At 47.0% G+C, this 26,252-nt stretch overlaps 1 protein-coding gene across 1 annotated transcript in view; it reads left to right on the forward strand.

Moving 5' to 3' along the window:
- The window catches only part of LOC146833853 (2-5A-dependent ribonuclease-like), a 234,500-nt gene that overhangs the window by 50,360 nt on the left and 157,888 nt on the right, over positions 1-26,252 (forward strand). Inside the window, exon 2 of the mRNA XM_085601754.1 lies at positions 10,431-12,162. Coding sequence (XP_085457880.1) covers positions 10,644-12,162 — 1,519 coding nt within the window. The 5' untranslated portion in view covers positions 10,431-10,643. The remainder of the gene's footprint in view (positions 1-10,430; positions 12,163-26,252) is intronic.

Consider the following 26,252-nt stretch of genomic DNA (forward strand, 5'->3'; position numbering starts at 1 on the left):
ATTAGATATCACGGGTTTGTGGCTTGGCTGGGGCAGGATTGCCATTCCATTGCCCATTGTTTTGATGAAGAGGGCCTTATACCCCCAGATGACCTTCAGAGGGATAGGAACATACGCGAGACAGAAAGATACAGATACACCCAGATCAGCCATTGGCTGTCACAGCCCACGATAAGGGATGCAGCACGTTGCCCCCTAACCTCATTTGAGAAATGGCTGATTCGCAAAGCCACAGATCGTGCCTTGATTACAGAACTATATGTGCATCTTAGAGGGGAGGCGGAGAACTTAAAAGCACCCTCTCAGCTTAAGTGGGAGAAAAAGATGGGCAGACCGCTTTCGTCAAAGGAATGGCTAGATGTTTTTCATAGAACACGACATGTGGCATCATATATGGCCAGTATTGAGACTGCACCAAAAATAGTCTCATATTTGTACCTTACGCCTGAGAGATTACATCGGATACAACCAGAACAAAGTGATAGGTGCTTGAGGGGATGTGGCTCACTGGGACCATTGTTGCAATAACTGTGGGAGTGTCCTAAGTTATCGCAATTTTGATATGAGGTAATAAGTGATATCGATAAACACTTCGACAACCAGTTGCAAAGATTTCCTACCTTCACTATACTTGGCCTCCCTAACCCACACACATTCCCGCTATGCTCTAGAAGAAGGAGGCACACAGTACTAGTTTTGGGTGCAGGACTTCAATCCATACTAGCACTTTGGGGGTCAGAGAAGATACCAACTAGATTAAATTGGGTGCATAGGCTCTGGCATATCTTTGGGATGGAGAGACTTTCCTTCCCGTTGGCACAGCAAGATGTGGCGTATCAAGATCTATGGAAGACTTTTCTTAGCTTATTGGAGGCATGCATCTTTCCACTCTGCAGCAGCAAGAGGAAGAATTGGAGGTCGTAAAACAGCGCCGCCCAGTACGGAGCAGGACGTGTGGCGCAGCGACTTGAGGAGTCGTCTGCGGCCTCGAGAGCGGCCCGGGCTTGGGCCCGGCCCAGCCCAGATCTACGGAGGAGGTGATGCGAGCGGCGCTGCCATGCAGCCGAGGTGAGCAGTAGAGAATGCTGTAGTCTACGTTGCCTGTGGAGAAAGAAGACGGGCAGCGCTTTGCTGCAAGCAGTGGATTGCGGCAGGAGAAGCGACACGGATGCAGGCGTGCGCTGATTGAAGTTCCGTGGGAAAGGGCACGGTGGTCGCTGATGGGCCTTGCAACCACTTTAACTAATATGGGGGATGGCGGACCCTGTGAGATACATGTGCAGTTGAGTGGTGGTGAAGCAAGCACCGGCGAGCGACTCTGGGTGACGCCCAGGCCTGGGCCTGCTTGAACTGGATGTAGCAGAAAATAACACAGGCATTGAAGCTGACTGGTGGACCTGAGGGGGAGTCGGAGGTTGCCAGAGAGTTCCGCAATCAACCTAAGTGCTCACCAGCCCTGCAATTAACTAAAACGCTAACGCAAAGGGGTTACCTGAGGACACGACGTGTGCTGGAGCCTCCATGTGCATAGGTGCTGAAGGAGGCTCGCAGGTAACATTGAGAGCCGGGACCGGAATGGTGAGTGCACAACAGAGAAAGGGGGGGCACTCTGGTGAGCAGGGAGGATCCACGCAGGGACAGCGGCTTGCTGGAAGAAGGCCTGAGGTTCATTGTCGGAATAGCTGTAATCGGGGGTGCAGCCTGGGTCTGAGACAGTACACGCTACTTTCCACAGTAATGCGGATAAATGCAGGTGACCGCAAGCGTGAGCAAAGGAGAGAAGGCCTCCGCTTGTGGACGTCCTTGTGCATGCTGCCACGTGTTTGACCTGGAAAAGGTACCAACAGACAAGTCTGCGGTGTGCTGGAAAAGAGGGCTGCTGTTCATTCATCGCTCAGTGGGGGAATATTGGGCACTTGTCAGCAGACGCTGGATTGGTGTCACAAGGAGGATACGCGGGAGACCCAGAACATTATTGCCCACCAACACAATGGGCTCACAGTGGGCTTATTGTGTCGCTCCTACTGGGTGGCATGACACGGTGAGTCACAGGGCCCGCCAACTAAGCTGTTCTCTCCTCCCGGGAGCTCTGAGACCACTGGTGTGCACTGGAGGGTGTAGCCAGACAGATGGGTCGCACTAAAGGAGCGGGTTGAGGGCCTCTTCGCAAATTGCTGGCCCAATCGATATGGACCAAACGCAACCACTAGCGCAGAAAGACCTCCCGAATGATCGATTAGACGCCATCTTGAATGCCACAGAGCGATCCTGGGAGTCAATGGAATCCAAAATAGATACTGGGCAACGCTACTGCGCTGTGCCGATTTATACATGTGACTGCATGCAGGGGTCTGGTTACATCTCCCCTTCGATTAAAGCAGTGTCATGACAGACCACACAATACTCACATGGAATGTGCTGGGCCTCCGCACACCATCTTGCAGATATGTGGTCTGCTCCTACCTCTGGCCCTGCGTCAATTATCAGAACACTGGAGTATACAGCTAGGAAAGGAAACGCATGCAAAATCGCTTTATGCGGCTGATATCTTTCTTTATTTTAGGGATCTGCAGGTGATACCCCCGATCATCACCGATACACTTAAACTGTATGCTACGCTATCAGGACTGGGTGTGAACCAGGGTAAATCATGCATATTTCCCTTTGCCCCTCACACAGATGCTCCTCAATTGGTAGTGGGTGGTACACTGGTGATCTGGCAGCCTGTTATGTTTCAGTACTTGGGTGTTCGGATTTACCATACCAACCGGGACCTCCTGGATGGTAATCTATCCAGAGCCATCACAGCTTTAAGATCCCAAATATAATCTGTAAAATGCTCAACCTATCTTTTACAGGTAAGGTAGCACTTATTAAAATGATGCTGCTGCCCAGACTGCTATATTATTTTGCTAATCTTCCGCTATACTTACCAGCTTCTTTTTTTCGGCTGCTAGAGGGAATAATGAGAGACCTCATATGGAGCAATACACACTGCAGGGTGGTGCTGGCTAAACTATATTTACCCCAAGCACAAAGTGGGTTAGCTCTACCTAACATGGAACACTATTATTTGGCGTTCCAAATACAATGGATAGTGAAATGGTCAGCAGAACTACATCTTACAGATACGGCAGAATGCGGTCCCCGTACACGCTGGACAGGCTCTTTTTTACCTTTCATCCTTGCACTAGATCACAAACTTCACTTCCTCTCCTGGCGCAAATAGCTCAGAAATGTTTCCGCAGAGCTCTGCATCTTACTAGACATGTCACCCCATATGCGCCCACATTCCCATTACTAGGGATGCTGAAAGAGGGGGGCAAAGTTAGAGCGACAGAACTCACGGATTGGCATGACGCTGATATAAATACGTTGGGAGACTTGCATATGGGTGGTGCACTGCGGACCTTCCTTTCTTTGACTGAAGAGGGGGGTGTTCCTCCTGGGCAATTCCTAAATCACGCCTCTTGTTAGCCAAGTTGGGACCTCACTGGGGCACTATATCACAGGAACTCCCGACACATCTCCTGATGCAGTATATACATATGATGGGCACGGGTCGGTACCTAATAAAGTGGTTTGCAGACTCCATACGCGAACATACTATGAGTGATTTAACACCATTGCGTAATAGATGCGAGGCAGATCTGACATGACCCTGTACACACAAAGAATGGTCCATGCTAGATTCATTCCTAGAAATGCAAGATTAAGGTTGATTCAATTCTGTATAGTTCATAGAGCATATCTTACCCGAGATCAAAATAATAGGTACTTTAATAGAATGGATGCTTGTTGCCCACGCTGCAAACTTGTAGACGCAGATCTTCTCTATATGTTGTGGTCATGCCCCCAGATTGGAAGAATACTGGCACGGTGTGATTCAACTGTGGATCACAAGCACAGACAGAGCCTTACCAAGCACGTGGCAGGCTTGCATCACAGGAATACTTCCTAGAGATAAGAGACACCAGGCCTCTTCTGGCTTCTTAGACCTGGAACTAGCGGTGACCAACAGGCTCATCACACGTCGATGGAAAACCAAAGATCTTCCGCGGCCTAGAGCCTGGACACAATCTATGCTGTACTGGGCTAAGGCTGAAGCTGTTTCTTTGCTAAGGGAGGACACGCATGGGCTATGCAATTACCCCAGCCTAGAATACAATCCTGACAATGCTACAAGTAGCAATAACCCCAGATGGCCACACAGACATTCCTAATATCAACGAATCTAGTTTGCGCATGGGTCGTAGTACGCCATAGAATCAGGGTAGTCTGGAACACGCGTCATTAACATGCAAATTGACCCAGCATGTAGTGGTATGATACCAAAGCTGACACATCTAATTCTATCAAACTGGCATTATTGTAGCAGGAATGGATCACCCCCTATATCTTAACTTACCCTGCTCTTCCTTCTTTTTCTTTATGATTTGTTCTTAAAAGCTTTACTGTTTTAGATACAGAAGTTTGATCACCAACCCTGACGGTGCGAAAGGGTGGATTGGAGTCATTGCTGAGATACATGTGGAGCACCTGTTATTTGATTATTTGTGGTACTAGCAACAGACCATGATGGATATGAAGTATTTTGTTGCACTGGATATGAATCCCTATGTCGTATGGACTCGGACAGAACACCCATCTTCTGGTATATTTTTTGGTATGCTGCTCTGAACAATTTGACCGCTGTTAATGTTTACTTGTCCCGCAAATATTATGCATGGTTGTATTGCATGTCATATATGTCGAAATTCAATAAACAGATTAAACAAAAAAAATAATCAAAACTAGACATCATTATGCCAGGGCTACCATTTTGTAACAAATAGCCACAATTATGTGAAATACACCCATAATATAAAATGAAACTGCACAATTATGACAGGGTTAGCAAGAAAGTGGTCAAGAATAGAAACACTGGAGGAGGAGCCAAGATGGCGACCGGGACGGCAGCGTAGGCTCCCGGCTCCGTGAACCTCCGCACCCCGCACAGATATCCTGCACGAGATCCTTAGCCTGCGCTATCTACCCGTGTTGGTGAACGCGAGCGGCAACTGGCCGTGTGACCCCGAAGTTTCTGGCAGCGGTACCGCCGGAGAAATGTCCGTCTGAAGTTTGCGGCCTGTGCAGCCCTGGAGCCGGGACCTCGAGTGGACGCCGTGGCCGGGCGGCAGTGCAACAACAGCGGCCTTTGGTGACTGGGTGGGGTCGGACTACCGGAGTGGTGCGAATGCCGGACTGCGCTTCGCCGTGGTCGCTCCTACCACTAAGCGTAGCTGAACGCGTGCGTGCCCGAGGTGGCAACTCCAAGACTCTCCGGTGATTGCTTCAGCCTTCGCCGGTGAGCTGCCCAGACGCCGCCCGTAACTTGCCCCGATTCTTGCGGGCTGCTCCCGGATTTTCGCGGGCGCTGGTCCGTGGTGGGGACGACTGTGGCCCGTGACCACACACCGGACACATTGTTTGCCTGCCCTCGGGACCCTGTTACCAGTGCCATGGAACCCGAGGCGCTTGTGTCTGAGTCCCGGTCCCGATCCGGGATGGACCTACCCAGCGGCCATTTTGGTAGGCCAGAGTCCACCATCCTGTACACTGGGTTGCAGCAGGATTGGGAGGGTGCGACTCTGAGGAACGTAGCGGAGCGAGCGCCGGGAGCTGTACTGGGGTACGGTGACCTTCTCGAGGCTCTCGGTGCCCTTCACTCCACCTTGATTCACGGCGCCTGGGTGTTGGGGAGCAAGCTCGATGGAGTGACATCAGCGTCGGAACAGTTGCCGCCTGCCTACCCCCAGGTACACTGGGACTTCTTACGCCGCGCACGGGGGGACAGTGTCGTGGCCGCCCCGGTGAATAGTGCACGCCTGGACTCTCCGGACAGTATGTTAACGTGCGATCAGCTGGCTGTGGATCTGGTCTGCTCTGGAGGTTTCGGACCTGAGTGGGGGGTGGTGGCCTTGTCCCGTGCGCGGCCTCCGAGGACCCAGGCAACATCCAGGCTACGGTCGCCCGCCCTGGCTGATTCCGCCTTCCTGGGCCTGGTGTGCAGTGTAAATCCTGGCTCGGCACTGGGAAAGACGATCCTCCATAGAGCTGACTGTGTCGATCTTCAGAGCCCTCTACCCTACCTGTGTGTGTCGCTTCCTGAGTTTTATTGGACATTTCTCTTCCTGGTAACATTGGACATGGCACTGGGACGAGGGGTATGCATGGGTGGGTTTGCAAAGAGTGGCCAAGGATGAGGCTGACCCTTCAGAGGTGGTCACCTACTAGGCGGGCGGGCTCGGGAGTTGTGTGCTCTCACGGCATAACTGTTAGTGTACCAAGTGCGTAATGCTCCTTACTCCTCTTTGACAGGGTCGATTTTGTGTTCTTTATTGTATGCTTTATGGGAAAACGTATGGTGCGGGAGGGAGAAGCCGGGGGCGTGTTTTGCAGGCCCTCCTCCAGTTTATTAATACTCTCTCTACCCCCCCGTCTGGTGGGGGCTCTTTTCCCACTCCTTTTCTCTGTTTCTTCTATATTTCGGGTCTGGTTCCGGGGCGACAGGCACACTGCTGGGGGGGGGGGGCCGTACTCATCTGCAGAGGTGCAGGGTGGGGGGTTGGGGGGGGGGATTCTTTAGTCTTTCACCTCCTTTTTCTATGGCCTCTTTTTCTTCTCTTATTCTTCTTTGTCTTTTTCTGGGATCAGCATGGTAGAACTCCTTTGTTGTTAATCACTGCTGTTTCCGGAGTGCCATAATTTCCGTGGAGTTTCCTGGGTCTTGGGGCAGGGGGTTGCAGGCGCAAATGGCCGTGTCATTTCTCCACATCCTGAACTTCCTGTTTCAGCGCCATTGCTAAGATAGACTGCTGTATATTGTTGACGTTCATCGTTCTGCCTGCCATTTTTCGCTGCTGGGAAACTGTTTGGCACCTGATCCTTCCATCCTTTTCTATTATAAAATGTAAACCTTTATTATCCTGGTCTCCTACTTGAGCTGTTCAGAGACTGAGAGTATGCTAGCGTCGAGATTTTGCTCCCCGGGGTACTGACTGTGATAGACCTGCTTTCAGTTCTTCTGACTGTTTAGCGGCCGGCCCCGGGGGTTGTAGGCCCATATGTGTAATTGATTAAAATGTCAATAAAGGTTTTCAAAAAAAAAAAAAAAAAAAAAAAAAAGAATAGAAACACTGTCAATTATGGGTCACCTTTAAAACAGGCCTGCCCATAATTTCCTCAAGAATTCCCACAACATTTCAAGGATTGCAAGAATGTTGTGGAGAATGGCATCAATATGCCACGGATAGTGCACAATTCTGAGAGGGATAAGAAGAATGCCTATAATATGTTTTAAGTAGGGGGTCAGTGTTATGTCAGCCATGACCAAAATGTCATCAGGTGTCAAGGATGTGCCTCTCTTGTACAAAGAATAGTCAAAATGGCACAAAGACTATCTATAATATGTCAAGGATGGGCTACTATCATGAAAAGAATAGCCTGAATGGTTGTAAGAATGTCCAAATATGTAACACTATTAAGGACGTTCTAGCTAGGGGATTGTTAGGAATGTCTATTATATGTCAAGGATGGGCTGCTAGTATGCCAGGGATATCAATAATGTCACCCAGAGGCTCTGGGGTCACCTATGTTCCTATTTATAGGGGACTTATCCTGGCACTTGAGTCAGGACTATTCCTGTTGGAGCAGGAATAATATAGAGAGGGGGCCTCACAGAACAAGGGCACGGAGCATCATTATACAACAGTAAAATCAAATCTCCCCTTGGGAAAATGTAGTGTTACCACTAATCCACTCGAGCACAATTGGCACCTCTCTGGCCACATGTCAGTCCCTGGTAAAAGTAACCATGGGTACCAAGGTCACTGTGGCCTGGGAAGGCCTCTAAGGGCTGCAGAACGTATTGTGCCACCCTTAGAGGCCCTGCACCTTTACACACACACACTGCCATTGCAGGCTGCGTATTTTGGTGCAGAGCAAAGTGAAGAGTTGACATGGCACACATCCCCGTGTGCCATGCCTACAACTCACTGCCCTGGCATAGGTCAGCCACCCCTTTAGCTGGGTGCAGTATACCAGTGGTGAGGGTACAGGTGCATGAGCCCTGTACCCCTACATAGTCTTAGCCAATTCTTAGACATTGTTGGTGCAGTAATACCATTAAGCGTATATGGTGCAGGGAGTTTGTCATTGCGAACTCCACAGCACCATAATGGCTTTACTTAAAACTGGGAAGCTTGGTATCAAACTTCTCAGCACATTAACCTCACATTGACGCAAGTTTGGGATTCAATGAACTAGGCCCTCAGAGGTCATCTTAGAGATGCCCCCAGAAAAACAACCAGCCTCTGGTGGGTTCCCTGACTGGTACACACCACCCATCCACCAAAAGTGTAAGGGGTATGTCCAAACATGGGTCCTAAGCTCACTGTACCATTGGACTCAAGTTGCAGCCTAAGAAAGTGTGGGCCACAAACAGTCTAGGGTTACCTTTGTTCCTGTTCAGATGGAACCTGGCCTGGCAGTACAGCCTGGACTGTTCTTATTGGAGCAGGACCAAGGCTGATATGCCTATGGCTGCTTTCTGTCTGAGGTAGCATGTTGGGCAAAAAACAACAGAGCCTCATTCAGCCATAATTAATTACCAGTTGCTTGGACAAATTCAAGACTTCCATCCATTACTTTTTCTTTTCTTCAATGTAGCTTGGTACTCACTTCACTTCAACATTACTGGCTCATAGCACATCAACCAGTTTCTTGCTAAGGGAGAGATTGATACACATTCATGGGAATAACTAACAATCAGAATCATGGAAGATGCTTCCTACTATCTCTGTTTGTAGACCAGCAGTGTCTTGTTATAGCTCTATCCTGAAATGGGAACTTTAGCTCATGTAGCAAAAGTGAAATGACACCCCCTGTAGGCCCTGGGCAGAGAGCATGCAAAATGTTAATAAAGGATAGAATGCTTTTGAGATGGATACCTTGAGATTTGGCGTAAGCTGGAGTGTGAATCTTTCTAGCTTCGTGGCAGAGGGTCATGATTGGGCTTCAAAATGGTCCATGTTGCTGGAGCTGAGTTAAAATTCTGTCTTTGCTGGGTTTAACTTTCCTGGCCCTCCTAGTCTGGGTGAATGAGATGTAGTACAGGGGTGATAAATGAAGCTGACTGATAAAAATTTCACATGCAGATCAGTGCCACCAGCTTACTGGAGTCTGCTGGTTCTGTGAACGGCCGAAGAGATGATAGAGGTTCAGGGTTTAAGATCACTGAAAAAGTAATGGATTCTTGTATGATCAACTGACAGCTGATGTGATCTAGAGTCTCACATTTCAATTAATCTATCCCTTTTTAAAAGGTAGTGTGTTAACCATGACAAATATTGTTTGCAGTATTTATGTTAGATTGTTAGTGTACGACCGCCGATAAATGCCGGGAAACTGATTGAATTCTAGCCCCTTAATGCTGCCAATGGGCCCCCATGGTTTGCTCTTTTCCCCTTTTTGTTGTCCCTTTGGCGTTTTAACCCGTTCCGTGCTCATGACGGAACCACTCCGTCATGAGCCACGGGCGCCGTGTGCTCATGACGGAGTGGTTCCGTCATGCTGCGGCCGTTGGCGGCCGCTCCTCCCACGCGGCGCTAATTCCCCGCCTGTGCGGGCGATTAACGCAGTGGGCGGAGTCGTGACGGAACCACTCCGTCATGAGCACAGCTCAACCGTGACTCATGACGGAGTGGTTCTGTCATGAGCACAGCGCCGCCGCACTGCCCCCAAACCCCCCCCCCCCCCAGCGCCGCGGCAGAATTCCTGCCGCGGCCAAGGGGTTAAAGATGGTTGTCACGCAGTACATAAGTAGATTAGATCTAACACAACTGTTAATCGCAATTATTTTTCCTTTATGTCCACCCAGATTCCCTATGGAGCACGGATAGTAATAGGGAACAAAACCTAGTTTTACTGTAGCCCACATAGTGGAAATTAACAATTACATGTCTTGTAAAATACATGTTAACAAAAAAAATTATAGGATACCTCTTGTTTTACCTTTTTAAGATTACACAAAATATTGGACAATGGATCACACCTGGCTTTTATGATCTCACGGTACAAAAAGCAAAATAGGGAAAACTGTGTGGTATGCCTGAATCTACTGTGGTGGATGATTCACATGAATAGTTTCAATCCTGGGTGCAGTTACTGGAGTTAGGGGTTGGGAGACAGAGCTAAAAACTGTGAACACTAGTGTGCATCACTTTTTGAACAAAACAGTGCAGAGTGTTTCAGAATTACATATATCAACTATTAAAGTGCATTTTTGACTAGCTGCACCCAATCCTGTTAAACTATAAATGAATTGTGAAAGAAAGTAGAGCAACTTGGTGCTGACTATATTGCTAATCTAATTACCCTTTCTGCTTTAGGATTAATTGCACCATTTCTCCAGTTCGGATAGAGCCTCAACTGGATGGAGCAGTTCATCAGAGGCAGTACCGTTCAGCAGGGGAATCACTCAGTCTATACAGAAGTCACGATTAACTTCATCTGTACATCAGAACAATCCAGATTGTAGCCTGTGCCATATATGTGTTTCCAACCACTCAAACAAACTTTACTGACATGAACTGGGGAAGGACATGGGATCCTCTATGTCAAGAGCTCCCTCCATGGAGGATCAGGAAATTATTACTGTGGCAGAAGAGATTCAGAGTGCAGTCTCAGGCATCCAATCTCAAACCGGATCAGAGTCGCAAATCAACACGGCGCTTTATCCAGCGGGGCTAAGGAAATGCTGGTTGCTTTGGAAGGCTGTTGTAGAAGGGAATACTGACGAAGTCCGCCTCCTGCTAGAACAAGGTGCTGATGTCAATGCAAAACTTAAATATGGATGGACCCCGCTCCTTCAAGCAGTGCAGCTGGGATGGGATGAGATTACTCTTCTTTTGTTGGAAAGGGGGGCAGACCCATTAGTCAAAAAGGATAATGGTGCTACTCCATTCATTATTGCTGGGATGCTGGGAAATGAAGAATACCTGAAACTTTTTCTTTCCAGAGGAGCAAATATTAACGAGCAAGATGATTACGGCTTCACAGCTTTAATGGAAACTGCCTTATATGGTCATGAGAAAGCAACCATGTTCCTCTTGGGTGAAGGAGCAGATGTGAATGTAGTGCGGAGTGCCACTGATAAAGGAAAGTCCAGGAGTACTGGTGGACAGACAGCTCTTATGGATGCAGCAAAGAAAGGTCATGGAAGCATAGTTAGGATGCTGCTTGCTAAAGGAGCCAATGTGAATCACCATGATCTTCATGGACGAAGTGCATTACTTCATTCCCTGAATAGTTCAGACCCCACTGTCATCAGTATTCTGCTAGATTTTGGTGCAGATATTAACATGAGAGACAAAGAGGGCAAAACAGCTCTTTTCCTAGCAGTGGAGAAGAGAAACCCAAGCTTGGTTGAGGCTTTATTGAGTAAGTGTGGAGGTCAAGCTAATGTTCAGGATAACACTGGAAGGTCTGCTTTGCAGGTGTCTGTCAAAAACAATGATTATGAAATAGTCAAACTCTTGTTGGAAAATGGGGCTGACCCAAAAAATAAGCATTTAATCCGGGAAGCCCTGACCAAGTATAATCCATTGTTGGTGAAGATGCTTCTCAAGTATGGTGCAATTGTGGATCCAAATGACATGTCGACAAACTGGACTGCTGTCAGCAAATGCTGGGGGCAGAAACTTAAAGAACTTCATGATATGAAGCGTCCACTCAAAGGAAAACTGGAAATCTTTATCAAGGACGACTACAAGATTAAAAGTACTTCTGGGGTAGGAGTCTATCTAGGCATCTATGATGATCATGAAGTAGCTGTGAAGATAACCCTGAAAGAAGGCGGGAATGAGAGATTCCTACAGGAGCAGCGGTGTCTAAATTATTTCCAAGGCAGAAGCCATACTATGAAGCTACTTGGAGCAGAAGAAGACGATGATTACCTCCATTACTTATGCCTTATGTTATGTGAATATAGCATTGAGGAACAGAAAAACATATCTCCATTAAAAACCAAAAACATCCTGAAGGATGTATTCCAAGGTCTTGAAGACTTACACCAATCAAACTTTGCCCACCAAGATGTATGTCCTGCCAACATTTTGATAGGTGAGTACTGTCTTCTAACTCATGCAATGAGTACATTTTGTCTAGTGGTTTAGGTATTTGAGTTGGAACCAAGGGTTAGAAATATCAGCCTTAGCTGACCACAGGTACAGTACAACATTTTGTAAATCACTTTTTGCAGTCTTGAAGCAGACAGTATTGTAATTAATAATTTAACATATACTAAAAAGCAGCCCCTGGCTTATGATTGGGTGACTTTCTTGTCTATTTTATCTCTCAGTTCCTGACATTTTGACTTTGGTTTACCGCTCTATTATGTGATTTTCCCACCCAGAGGCGATACCAAGTTTTGATTGGTTGATTTGTATACTTCATTTACTGATTTCAAGGCCTATCGTTCCTTTGGTATGTTTTTATTGCATTTCAGTATTTGCACAGAAAAAATGTATGGACCCTTCTCTTTTTTGCCTTTCTTTGTAGGCTCCCTGATCTTTTTTTCTCTCTGTGTGCTTTACTTGCCCCTACTCCATCCCCTTTGCCATGCCTCAGTTCACCTTCCCTCCCATTTGCTTCCTCTCCCGTCTCTGAGTCTGCAGCTTGAGCCTGCTTATCAGAGTTCTCCTGACCTTCCTTCTTGCCTCAAGCTGTGCTGTAACCAGCATAGTGTGGGGAATTGGTTGCTGCCAACCAGTTTTAGGAGAGCAGATCCATGTGGATGGATTATATTGGGTTGAAGTTTATTTGCTCATACTTCCTATTTGTTACTTTGTTAGGGTTTCTCTTCTTTTAAATGTCCTTCCCACTTTCCCAGCCTATGTGTAAAGTGGTGTGTCTCACAGCAGGTGACTGGCGGCAAGAGGAGTACCCACAAGGGCACAATGAAGTGTGAGATCTGCGCACCTTATTGTCATTAGCCTTCCTGAAGCAGCAGTTTGGGACAGACAAAAAGGCAGTTCTGCCATACACATTTCCTTATTTTGAATATCAAAAACTGCAAATTCACCCCTCATCCCTACAACCCATCAAATAGCAGTGCTCAGGAAGAACCAATCAGCAGACCTTGCATACAAAGTCTCCATGAAATTTCAGTCCACCCTCCTGGCATAGGAATGCAGGCAAAAAACTTCCACTATAGGGAGAACTACCCTCACTGTCCATGCTGTGCCATGCTAAATCAAGGGCCTCCAGAATGGATCCCAATAGATTCAGTATTCCTTCTTTCACACTGACACACAAAGTCTGAATATCAAACGTGTCGCATGCTTACTGTATGTGCACAAGTACTTGACACACACACACAGAATTATCACTGCCTAGTTCTGCATTTCAGATAACAGCAGAAACTTACATGAGAGTGGTCAGTAGACTACACCCTCTTTGACACATTTGTCTTTTATTCAATGCCAGTAGAGTAGAGGTAGCCTAACAGCAGACAGACCATCATAAAGCCTAGTAGAGCACTATTTCATATGTGAATAATGTTGTTTCTTTCTACAATTGTAGGTCCCTCATAATGCCTCCCTGCTTAAAATGCCTCCTCTATATTTCTAAAACCGTGCATGAAAAATTGGCCAACTTAAAACGTCCAACTGTTCCCTTTCCATGTTTTCTTTCAAATGACTCGCCTTACTGTCCATTCTCTGCATGTCTCAGAGGGCAACCTACTCCTGTTGCATGTGTTTGCCTTATTTTCTATTATTGTAGTTTTCCAAAATGCCTGCATGTAATTTTATAGATCACAACTTCTCTTTCTTGAAACCATACCACAGCAGTATAACAATACCTTATCTCCTCTAGTCCACGTGCAAATCTCACCAGTCATTTGAATGAATGCACATAGCTTCCAATGGTGATCACATAAAACCCTATCAATTTAATCTACCACAAAGACACTAGAGCATATGTATGTAATGGACTCCTCAACAGCACAAGACAAATCCCAATAACCACTGGATTAAATGCTAAACTTGGACTCCAGGGCAGCGTGCTGCCTGGCTAAAAGTTCTTCAACGCCTTGTACAGGATAGTAAGTACCATATAAATGCAATTAAAATATAAATTCATTTACAGTGCATATACAATATATCAAATACATGACAGAAACATGTGATTTGTAGTTACTCATTGAAATAATTGTTGTAAAACACCACACAGTCAATATATTAGTGTATTATAAATTGGTAAAATAGTACAATATCACGTTTAGTCGCAGTATATGTAAAATCAAGTGAGAAGCTCAGAATAGTCCAAGATCACACAGTGGGTAGTATAACATCAAGACAGAAATTAATCCACAGTAAAATAGTTACAAGAACTGGACCCAGATCAATCAAGATAGCATTAAATATCTGAAACCCAATCAACAGTCAGAATTATGGTGCATTAAGATTTGTGGTCTTAGTAGTCAGAATATGATGTTTCGACCTGCACATCAGTACAAGGTCATCATCAGGACAAAAGAGTGCTGCAGCAAGAGCAATTGGAGATCTAGTACGAGCTTCAAGTTTGAGGCTCAATCGATCTACAACATTAATACTGACTGGCCTCCGTTAGTCAACAAGCATCTCAAATTAGATGCAAGATGTAGGTAGGTTAATGTGATTAATGAAGAAATTAAATCATAGATATTTCCTTAAGTGTACTCTATTTACTCCGAATGTTCAGAGAGGAAACAAAAAAGGAATGAAAACAGGGCAATCTAGTTAGTCTTAGTAGCGTGTCTTAAAAGAAAGCACATGGGGCAAGATTAATAATCATTTTAATAGTCGCAAACAATTTGATTAAGTATTACAATGCTTTTTGGAATTTTTAAGGTGATTGTAGGAGTCATAGGAGAACCATTTACCTAATCCTTAAATAGCTTTGCAAGTTTGCAATTTAGAAGGGATATGTTGTACTTGTGTTTTACAACCAAAATCCAGTGGCAGAGCATTGAAAAATAACCAACTTCTCAGTTGGCGTGGTAATGCATTCACAAAAGGAAAGGAGTTCGCTTGGGACTAATTTTCGTCTATGGATCTTAATAAAAAAATTGTTTTGGTGTAGGCTAATTCTTAAACTTGAAAAAAAAAAAAAAATAATTTATTGAGACAATCACATGCATGGTAGGCTGCTGATCTTAGCAGCTTCAGGAGCCTTAAATAAGCAGAGCAAGTAAAAAAACTAATGTATTTTAAAAGGGGCTTAAGAAACACTCTCCTTGGGTGACTAAATTATTTAAATAAACTGACAAAATGTAAAGTGTCCTGTGAAGACCTATCGTCACAGCCACAGGGACCTCTCTCCTCTTCATGTAAAACCAAACCTGCAGGAGATGCCAAAAGATGACGAAGCTGATTAAATCTAAATCGAGTTATTAAAAATCTGTCAGAGGCACTTGTTAAAACAGAGATATATTTCTCCATACCCTGTAATGATTTAAAAAGAGTGTGCCCTCTCACCGCTCGCTTACTAAGCTCATTATCCTCTCGGGGAGCCATGGCATATTTAAAAAACATCTCTTTTACTAGAGTCACATCCCGGGACTTCACTGTGTCATGTTTCAGAAAAATATCTGCTCTTCATAGGGCAGTGAAAGACTCTTTAAAATACCATACCCAGGGGATTTTGAGTGCATGATCAAGTGAAAGGCAGTCTGAGATGACCAAGCGATTAAATTCTGCCTCATCGTTCGACCAAATTTTCACCCCAAACAACAAAGGTTTTACTGCCACCAGATCAGTTATAAACTTAACTCCTAGTTCTTGATGTACGGAAAACGACGGGGTACCCTAGGAAACTTTCAAGATTTGTCTCAAATACTTGTTTTGTGCAGATTGTGGTTTGTTAACCGCCGTGTACCCCCAGACCTCGCTTCCGTACAAAGCCTTGGAGATGCAAAAGGACTGGTAAAGCTTTAAAATCACCCCCGGAGTACAAGGGCCTAATCTCCGACCATAGTTGGCAATTGCTCCCATTGATTAATTCATGTCTCCTAGCTTGCCTTCTATCAGATGTGGGCTCCTGCCTTGAAAGTCTTAGATAGAGTCACCTGGGTGCCAACTTCCATAACGTACGATTTTGTGAAGATGGTGACAGGTCCAAACCATTCATACAAGAAACAAAACCATCAATCAAGGCCTTTAGGCCCATCGGTGTTCGTGCTATCAGTACCGCGTCATCCACGTATAATAGGACTGGTTCTGTTTTCCTGCCCACTTTCGGGCTGTCAGTCTTTCGTCTTGTCATGGTAGATTGTAGGCCATTGACGTATATTGTGAATGAAAAAGGGGCTAACCCTTGGCGAACCCCCCTAGTGCATTTAAAATGGTCTGTAAGACCCATTCCATGAAAGTATCTGATTGTAGCTGTGATATGGGCATGGAGGGTCATTAATACATTCACAATACCCGGCTCAACCCCCAGGGGGCCAAGTAAGGCCCACAATTTCTTACGGTTCACCCGGTCAAAAACTGAGGTAAGGTCGATAAAGCCCAAGAAAAAGGCTCCAGGTTGGGCGACCGTATATATTTGGACATTAGAGGATAAAGGTTTTAGGCACTGTTCTGTGGTTGATTTTCCAGCACATTAACCGTATTGCACCTCCAAAATAATTTGGTTTGTGACAGCCCAAGCCGAGAGCCTTTTTAAAAAAACCCGACCTAAAACCTTGATAATATCAGTAGACCAAGAAGGCGGCATCCTAATCCCTACTGCAGCATTTAGCATCCTGGTCAGAACCGAAGCCCATACATCTATGTTGTCCCCAAAAAAGTCTGGGGAATCCCGCCGGGACCTGGGAGCTTATTCCGGGACCATCCCTTAATGCCCCGCCTTACTACGTCCAAGAAAAAAGTGACGGAAATATCAAGCGGAGAGGCTTCAAACTCGTTAATAGATCCCTTTGTCCGAAGTTCATAAACTCCTTCATAGTGGTCAATCCTTTGTTCTGGGGTAATATGATGTCATAATCCAGGTTTCAATGGCTCTGAGAAACAGAGTCTATTTAGAACTTGCCAGAAGAGGGTATGATCCCGCTGCTCACTTGTTTGAGTTAGCTCGTCCCATGCTTGCCTCTGTAGCAAACACCTTCGATCCTTGAGGGCCTCCTTATAATTACTATGACATTTTGCCACCCACACTTATCTCGAGGGATCTGTTTCAAGCCCTCCTTCTAAAGACGAAGGGCCCGAGTACACTCAGCATCGAACATTTTGGATGTTCTAAAGGGGGGTTAGCTGCCGGAACTGATAGCAAATCAGCTATTGACAGGTCAATGTGGTTAGATGAACATATGATCACATCGTCAGAAGCTGCGGGGTCTAAACAAGTTAGGATCTCTTGATGTCGTATTTTAAAAAGGGAGTGATTAAAGGCCTTAGTATCCAGCTGCGACCATCGTAGACGCCTCCCCATATCAATTAAAGATAGTGTGCCCACAGTTGTGATAGAGTGCGCTATCTGGTTACCCACCGCTTCAAGCACTAGAGTCAAGGGGTTGTGGTCACTAAATGGGCAGTGCAAAATGTTAAAAGAGATGGAGATCAACCCTAGGAGTCCGAAACAAAAATATAATCAATGATGTTTTTGCATCCCCTACCTTTATAGGTCGGGAATATTAGATTTAAAGAAATCAGGCATTTTGTTTAAGGTGAATATTAAACTGTGAGTATGTAAAAGACCATTCAACTCAAAACCTTCTGGGGAGTGCTCCATGTGCAGCCCTTCTGCTATCGCGCATGCTTGCGTACTATGCAATAATTGTAAAGAGTCTGAACAAGGATGACAATTGAAATCTCCTGCCATTATAAGATTCTCCTGGTAGAAACCTTCTCCTCCTAATGAATCAAGGACGCCACTTAAAGCTGATAGGCTTGAAGGCCCTTGCTTCCTCCGTTTTGCAATTTTACTTTTTTGAAAACTTTTTATTCGTTTTGCAACAACATTGCTTCGGTACACATTACACATTTGAACATTATTCACATTGTTCCCCCCTGTTTCAGAGAGCTTCACATTCACCTCTGAGGTAAGCAAGCGGTATTGCAGTGCACAGTCCCCAGCGATAGGCCCACCCAGTGCCTGAGAAATTATCAAGTAAAAGGTTATGACCACATGACGTAAGAAAGGACATTAACAGGAGTCTGAACATCAGCTAATTGGAAGGGGAAAGAGACCCTACCTCTGCTGTCATTTGAGCCATTAAAGTTTGACGTTGTCTCCGCATTTCTACCGTAGGGGAAATGCAAATATCTCCTCTGTACTTGTTCCACTTCCCCCATTTATGGTCCCACTTCCTAGGACAGCCCTGTCCCTTAAACACCGTCTTTTCGGCAATCATAACTGTGTCCATGTGTTTGGCCCACTCACCCACAGTTGGGACCGTGTCCACCCCACATTTCTGCGCTATGTTGCGCTTAGCAATGATAGAGCCCGTCGAGACTCAACTCTGTTCTGCCTGAGAAAGGTCTGTCGCTCCCCAGATATTAAGGAGACAGAGCTGGGGAGACAATCTGAGAGGTTTGTCACACGTTCTCTCAAGTTGGTGGACAATTCCCACCCAATACTGCTGGATTTGTGGACAATTCCATATTATGTGTACAAAGGTCCCCATTTGATTACAATGTCGGAGACAGAGCGGGTCAAGGCGTCTACCAATTTTAAACAGGAGCTTAGCGGCAAAATAGACCCGGTGGAGCACTTTCAGCTGAATGAGTCGTAGGCGCATGGAATAGCCACCTCCCTTGGGGAGGCAGGTGCATCTCGCCAGTCGTCATCGTCTATGCTTCCCAGGTCTGTCTCCCAGCTAGCCCTCACTTTTATCATCGGATCTGCACGGTTATTTACCAGTTTCTTATAAGTGAGCGATATAGCTTTGCTATTCATGGGGTCCAATAACAACCGGTCCTCCAAGGGAGAAGAGTCAGTGAGAGGAGTGTCCTTAGGCAAAGCGGATGAGATTGCGTGACTAATCTGAAAATATCTAAAGGCCTCAGATGGAGCCAATTGGAACTTTGACTGGAGGTCAGCGAATGAGGCGAGCCTCCCCTTGACCCACATGTTGCCAACCGTGGATATACCAATTGTGTCCCATTTATCAAATCCCGGGCATCGACTAAGGCGTCCCAGGATGTCAGGCTCCCACAATGGCATCGCTTTAGTCAGTCGTCCTTTCCATCCCAATTTATCAGTAACTATGTGCCAAGTTTCCACCGCTCGGACCATAGGTCCAGTTAAATGAAGTTTACGGAGATTAGTGTATAGCGCCCTATTATAGCCACCCCGTCCCATAAGTCAATGATCTGTTTGTCATGCGGGGGGAATACCCTCCTATTGATTGGAGTTAATTGGGAGGCCTGATAATTTAGACGCAAGTCCGGCAACCCCACACTGCCGTCATACCAGCCCATGGTTAGCTTATTCATCGTGATCCGTGGTGTGCGGTTGATGGAGCGCAAAAACCCTGGTAACGGGGAAAGCAAACCCGTACCGGTATCCTCCCTGCGTCAGACCCGACATCACACTAACTCATTCACACATGCAGTCATTGGTGGGGCCCATAACACCAACACTCACACTAACCATTCTCCGGTCTGCACGCAACGGGAGGGATGAGCGGTTCAAGCGCTCGACATGTGAGGGGAACACCTTATAACCTATAGGGAAAGAAAAGTAATTTTACAACAATGTACATCTATACCCCTTCCACCTACAGATCTCAATCCTAAACATCAAGGCACTCCTCCCACAATGATCAATGGATCATTTAGTTGGATTGGTTGATGGTGATTTAGAACCGGCTAAAACACATTCAAGATTTAGATCTTACCTTTCTTAATAAACCACAAACTCCTTTCTTGTTAATCAATATCTGTTTATCTAAATTTCTTGAAGAGTTATGTTCGCATTTGGAAAGTTTATATCAAATTTCAAATATATCGCAGAACATCATATTTACCAAATCTGGCTATTCGGAATCCTCTAATTCATTGGCTCATATTTGTAGTCAGTCTTCCGAAAGCTAACCAAAGTTCAAAGTTCTTTGCTCAGCACGCTACAGTCTCAAAGAATCGGCAAAGACCAGAGACGTGAAAGCATCTATCAGTGCCCATAGAATTAGGAAAAGTTTGCAGTCATCAGATAATTGGGCAGCATCCGGACCATCTAGGATTCAGGAAGACGCAGTCAGTCGCCTAAGTAGCGTCACGAGTAGCGTCGTCGATGAAGACGATGAACTGAACGGTCGAGAGTGCCATGGGTAACCCTCTCTATTCTACCATGTACTTTTATAATAAAATAAAATCAAGAAGATACATTTTGTAATTTCAGCACGGTTATGATTGGCTGGTTGCGATCGTCCGATGCTAAAGTTTGGAACCTTAGTACAGTTCGAGGGGTGAGGTCATCAAGTCAGTGAAAAGTCAGTTTGTTCCGGTTTTACTGTAAAATCAATTGTGTCAGTCTTGGCCGTCTTCCCACAGTGTCCTTGCTTTGGTAAACGGAGATCACAGTTCACGACGGGGTCTGGAAGACTTTGTCGCTTCTGCGCACTTCACTCCGCACCTCATTGGACAGTGGCCACTTCGTCGTGTAGCGTCAGCGGCCATTTTGAGTTTTAGGCCCAAACGCCAACTTAAGCGAAATAAACACAAAAGAGTAATTAATGCATATAAATAATAAATCTAATGTTAACCCCTTACTAATCACTCTATGTGCTTGTATTTATCTAGCGTATAGCGACATTTAAAGCAATTATATTCACCCTTTCGGTCCTCCTCCTGGGCAACATTACAAGACATTACAAAAGCAACATATATCATGCAGTATTCTATTTACTACATATACTACTGTTAGTATGCATACAGATTTTAGTCATAAAGGTTATTTAGCCATGCAATATGCAATCCCACGTGTAATTTGGTTATTAGTATTGTTGGTTTAATATACATGCAAACACATTTAATAATATTATAATTAATAGACCATTCAATTAGTATTTTCATGCAGAATGGGGGAGGCATACAATATTTTGTGCTACATGCTCCATCACGGTCTTCCCATAAAAGGCTCCGTAATGTGCTATCAATTTGGGCAAAATAGGAGTCAGGAATCGGATTGGGAGTGTTTTGTAGCACGCAAAGGAAACGCGGAAGTGCAAGCATCTTAAACAGGGATGTGCGCCCCAGGAGAGTGAGAGGTAGGGTTCACCGGTGGGCTGCAGCAGATTTTAAACGCTGGAGAGGCCCCATAAGGTTGCGTTCAGTGAAAAGGTTGACGTCTGGGGTTACAAAAATGCCCAAATAGCGAAAGCCTCCGAGTGCCACCGGGATCTCGTAGCCCAGAGGGTTGGCTGGGGGGGGGAACCCCATAACACAAACATTTGCGACTTGGACCACTTTATCCTGTATCAAGTGAGCACCAAAGATATGGAAACTGTGCAGCACCCGCCGCAGAGACTGCGCAGTAGAAGCCAGATACAGAAGGATATGATCCGCATAGAGCGAAATGCGGTCTTCGTGATCAGCTGTCCATTTGACCCCACGTATCTCCGGGTCTCCCATAATCCAGACAGCAAGTGGCTCCAGCACCAAGGCAAATAGTAAGGGAGACAAAGGGCATCCCTGGCTTGTGCTCCGGTGAAGGGCAAAAGTAGTCGAGCGGTGATTGTTGACGACGACATGCGCAGTGGGTTGTGTATATAGGAGCCTAATACAGCCTATAAGCTTGAGTCCAAAACCCATGCGGGCCAATACAGCGAAGAGAAAGTTCCATTCTATGGTATCAAACGCCATGGCGGCATCTAAGGATAATAGAATCATGTCTTCCTCAATAGTATGAATCCTGCCGAGGGCCCCATGTACCAGCCACAGGTTTCGAGCCGTGTTCCCCCCCGGCATGAACCCGGACTGATCCAGATGTACTAGATCGACAATATAGGAAAGGAGTCGATTGGCCAGGAGTTTGGCAAGGATCTTAGCCTCGACTGTCAAGAGTGAGCTGGGGCGATACGATTTACAATCTACCTCTGGTTTGTTCAGTTTGTGTATAACTACTATCGCGGCCGTGCGGATATCCGCCGGAAGGAGACCCGACGCGAAGCATTCGTTCTATGGATTCAATAGGTGGGGTGCTAGGATTGTTGTCATATGTTTTAGAAGCTCGACAGGCAGCCCATTTGGACCCATCGTCTTTCCAGATCGGACTCCATGTATGGCCTTCTGAATCTCCGTCTCCGTGATATCCACCTCTAGGGCCTCTGTCCTGTGGGGAGATACTGGCCACACCGAGAGTCGCGAGGAGGTCGGCCGACATCGGTGCCTGTGACGCCTGTGGAACATTGTAAACTCCCTCAAAATAAGATGCAAAGGTATTAGCGATCAATTGAGGATCAGTGAGAAGAGTACCATCTGGGCCGGATAACACACATACCCAACGTGATGCTTGCTCTTTGCGTTCCAGCCATGCCAGGAGTTTGCCTGTCCTTTCGCCCTGTTCATAGGTCCTATGTCGGGAAGACAAAGACCGCAATGTGGCCTCTTCTAAAAGAAGTTGTTTATAATCCTGACGCTTGATCGTAAGGCTATGTTGGTCCGCCTGATTGTGGGTCCGTGCCACCACATCCTCAAGTTTCAACATATCTGCTTCCAGCTCACCCACCCTCTTGGCTCGCTCTGCCCTATACCCCACAGTCAAAGATAACACCCTGCCCCGTATGACCGCTCCGAATGCTCCCATAAGTGTAACCGCTGAGCCAACAGATCCTACATTCTCGGAGAAATAGTATTCAGTGTCTTTCCGCAGGGCCTCTCTGATTTGAGGTATCTTTAAAACCCACGGCTGTATTCTAATGGTACCGGGACGTCTGTTCTGTTGGATCCCGAAAATCGTAAAGACTGGCGAATGATCGGAGATCCCTCGGGCTAGACGGCCGGAGCTGATGAAGTTGTGAATATCCTGCGCGTGAGTGAATATGTGATCTATTCGGAATTGGCTACCATGCACTCCCGATTGAAATGTATAGTGGGTGTGCCGCGGGTTAAGCCAACGCCATATGTCCACCAATCCAAGCGCGTTCGCAAAAGCTGCGAGTCACTCGGAGGGTCCTCCCTGGGTAGCAGACGGTCCTGAGAACCATCCATTGTGAGGTTGAAGTCCCCCCCCCCCCCCCCAACACTAGCACCCCCATAGGCAACTCCAACAGTAAAGTGCCTATGTCACGTAGTGTCAGTCGTTATAACCCTGGGGGAGCATAGACAGAGACAACATTAAGGAGCCTGCTACTGCCGCGTACCTGCCCTGCGCATCAGTCCAGGTATTATGAATAATGTATGGACCACTCTTACGAAGGAGAATCCCCACTCCCCTGGAGCCAGAGGTAAATCCGGAATGAACTACCATTTTGTAACCTTTTCTATTCAGCGCTCCACATGAGTTTCCGACCAAGTGCGTCTCCTGCAACATCACCATATCAAGCTCCTGCCGTTTAATATACTGCAATACAGTACCCCTCTTTATCTTATCCCTAAGGCTGTTGACGTTCCATGCGGACAAATTAAGGGTTAAGCCACGTGTCATCACTCCAGTCTATAAGAGATATAACTATCCAAATATATTCACCCATTCGGGGGTCCCCAGAGTCATCACATAGCAGAGTAACATTGGTCACCAAAGGCTGCATAACAGGCCTTCATATTGTCCAAGTGCTGCGGGCCCAATGGTGCCTTTGTAAAACCAATAGCTGTGCAGTACCGATGCAAAACATAAAAAAACACAACATAAACAACACCCCCCCCTTCTCCCTGGTTAGACCCCCCCACCTCCCTGCATAACGGGTCAAGAACCGCCTGCCACCCCCAACTTGCAGAGTGCCTGTCGCCCACCCTTACCAACCTCAGGAACGTGCCCAACCCTACTCCCTAAGGCAAAATGATAAACTACATACCCAACCCCGGCCAAAGCCCCCGAGGGTAAAAGGCATTGTATCATACTCAAAGTATAGAACAGCATATAGGTAAAGATCCTACATGACTAACATCTTCGGAGTTCAGAGGGTCAATGGTACGCAAGTACATTCAGAAAAAAAACACCAATGAAAACCATAACAGGAATAAAACATGCAGTCCCTATAACCTGAGGGAGCCAGATAGAACTCCAACCACTCCCGTAAATGGCCCACTTTTCTTTATCATCCCGGAGTGCTTTGTGACTCTGAGGCAGAGGGATGTGGGGACCGTCTTTGCTGGCGCCACTTGTTGGTACTTCCAGCCACAGGTGCAGATTTATGGGATCGCTTGCCCGCTGTGCGCCAGCCATCCAGCCAGTCCTAAGCTTCCTCAGGCCTAGTAAAGAACCACAGTTTTCCATCTGCTTCAATTCGGAGTTTGGCTGGGAATAACATGGCATACTTAATCTCTTGGTCTCGGAGTGTACGTTTCACTTCTAGAAAACTACGAAGCTGCTTTTGGACCCTCAAGGTGAAGTCAGGGATGAACGAAACTCTGCTGTTTTCCGGCGTCAGTGGAAGGGCAGCCCATGCAGTTTGCAGGATCACGTCTCGGTCGCGGAAGTTAAACATGCGGGCCAGAAGCTGACAGGGGGCCTCCGGTTTTGGCTTACCCCCAGGCACTCGGTGAGCTCGTTCAATGGAAAAGCACTTGGAGAGTCTTCTGGGTTGGAGATGGTTTAAGACCAGTTCCTCTACAAACAAATCTGCAGCTGGCCCCTCCGACCGCTCCGGAACACCAAGAATTCGTACGTTATTGCGCCGTATTCTTCCTTTGTAGTCATCAAGTTGTAGCGCCATCGCTTCTTTTGAGTTGCGCAGTTCAGCTACCTGTGTATTGAGGAGGGTGGTGTCTGTTACTAGGTCCGAAGTCGTACATTCGATCGTGCTCATCCGGTCCGCCATTTTCCTCATGTCCTCCCTCATTAAGATAATTTCCGTGGCTACCGTGTCGATTTAGTTTTCTAGAGAGGTCCGCACCGTGGTGATTGCCATTAGAAGATCTTTGTTTGAAGGCTCCGGGTCTTCCCCCTGAGTCCCTGTCACGCCTGGTCTTTCCTCTTGGGACTTCTGCCATGCAAATTTGTCCAGCTTGGCTTGTGTCACCGTTCTCCCGTTGCGTCCCGATGCCATCTCAGCACTGTAGGAGGGGTTAAACTGCAGGGCCAGGGGGGCACACACCACTCACCGCCACCTGCCGTGGGAGCCCACACGGCCTGTCGGCTGCGGTACCCGGCCCTCCAACCCCGCATCGGTCATGCACCACTCAAGCTCCCTCTGGGACCTCAATCACTCGCCTCCGGCGCCCGACGCAAAGAGCTTCACTTAGGTGCACGTCAAGGCGCTCCGATCCAGTGTCTCGTATTCGCCAAGCACGAATGTGTTAGGCCCAAATCTAGTCCCAGCCGATGTAATGCATCACAACTGCCCCTGTGGGTCATGTAGTCGCTACCCCTGCCACTCCTGCAATCTCTCACAGGGCTACTGATGTCCTCAGCCCCCTCCAGGGAGGCACTGCTGGGTCCCAGTACGTGATGGGCAACAAGTTGCCCTGCAATGGCCACCCCTGGGGCCCAGTGTATTACAGTGGGTATCACTTTGACCTGAAGCAGCCCTGCATCAGTCACGGGTCTCCACAGCTCCAAAACAGGCCTCCTCTAAGAAATAGCGGCGGCCCCCTGCTTGAAGCGCAATCTCCACCGGCGCCTCTCCCCCAATTTCCAATAGGGCCACAGACTCTCCCAGGCTCCTTCAGGCAAGCACCTCTGGGTCCTCCCACCCGCCTGGCGGCATATAGTTATTCACTGTCCCTGCCAGCTGCCCAGTGTTCAATCCGGGGTACGACGTGGATCTGGAGAGGCCCTGTGACAGGCAAGGGACCATGGAGTTTAAGGGCACGCCACCTTTCAGAAATAGCGGCAGCCCCCTGCTGCTTCTGGAATATAGTGGAGTGCTAGGGGCGACAGTCAGTATGATCACTGGGTCTTTGAGGAGACTTCCGCCCGGGCACACCACCTCCTGGTGCCGAAGACAAGCAGCAGGTCAGGGGGGAGGGAGGGGGGGGGGGTCCACAGTGAGCAATTCCTATGGTGACCCCTCCTGCGGTCTTTCACCAACCTGCTTCTCTGCCGTGCATGCAGGCTCCGGGGTGGTA

The sequence above is a fragment of the Triturus cristatus genome, chromosome 4_2, assembly GCF_964204655.1.
Source record: "Triturus cristatus chromosome 4_2, aTriCri1.1, whole genome shotgun sequence".
Taxonomy (NCBI): Eukaryota; Metazoa; Chordata; class Amphibia; order Caudata; family Salamandridae; genus Triturus; species Triturus cristatus.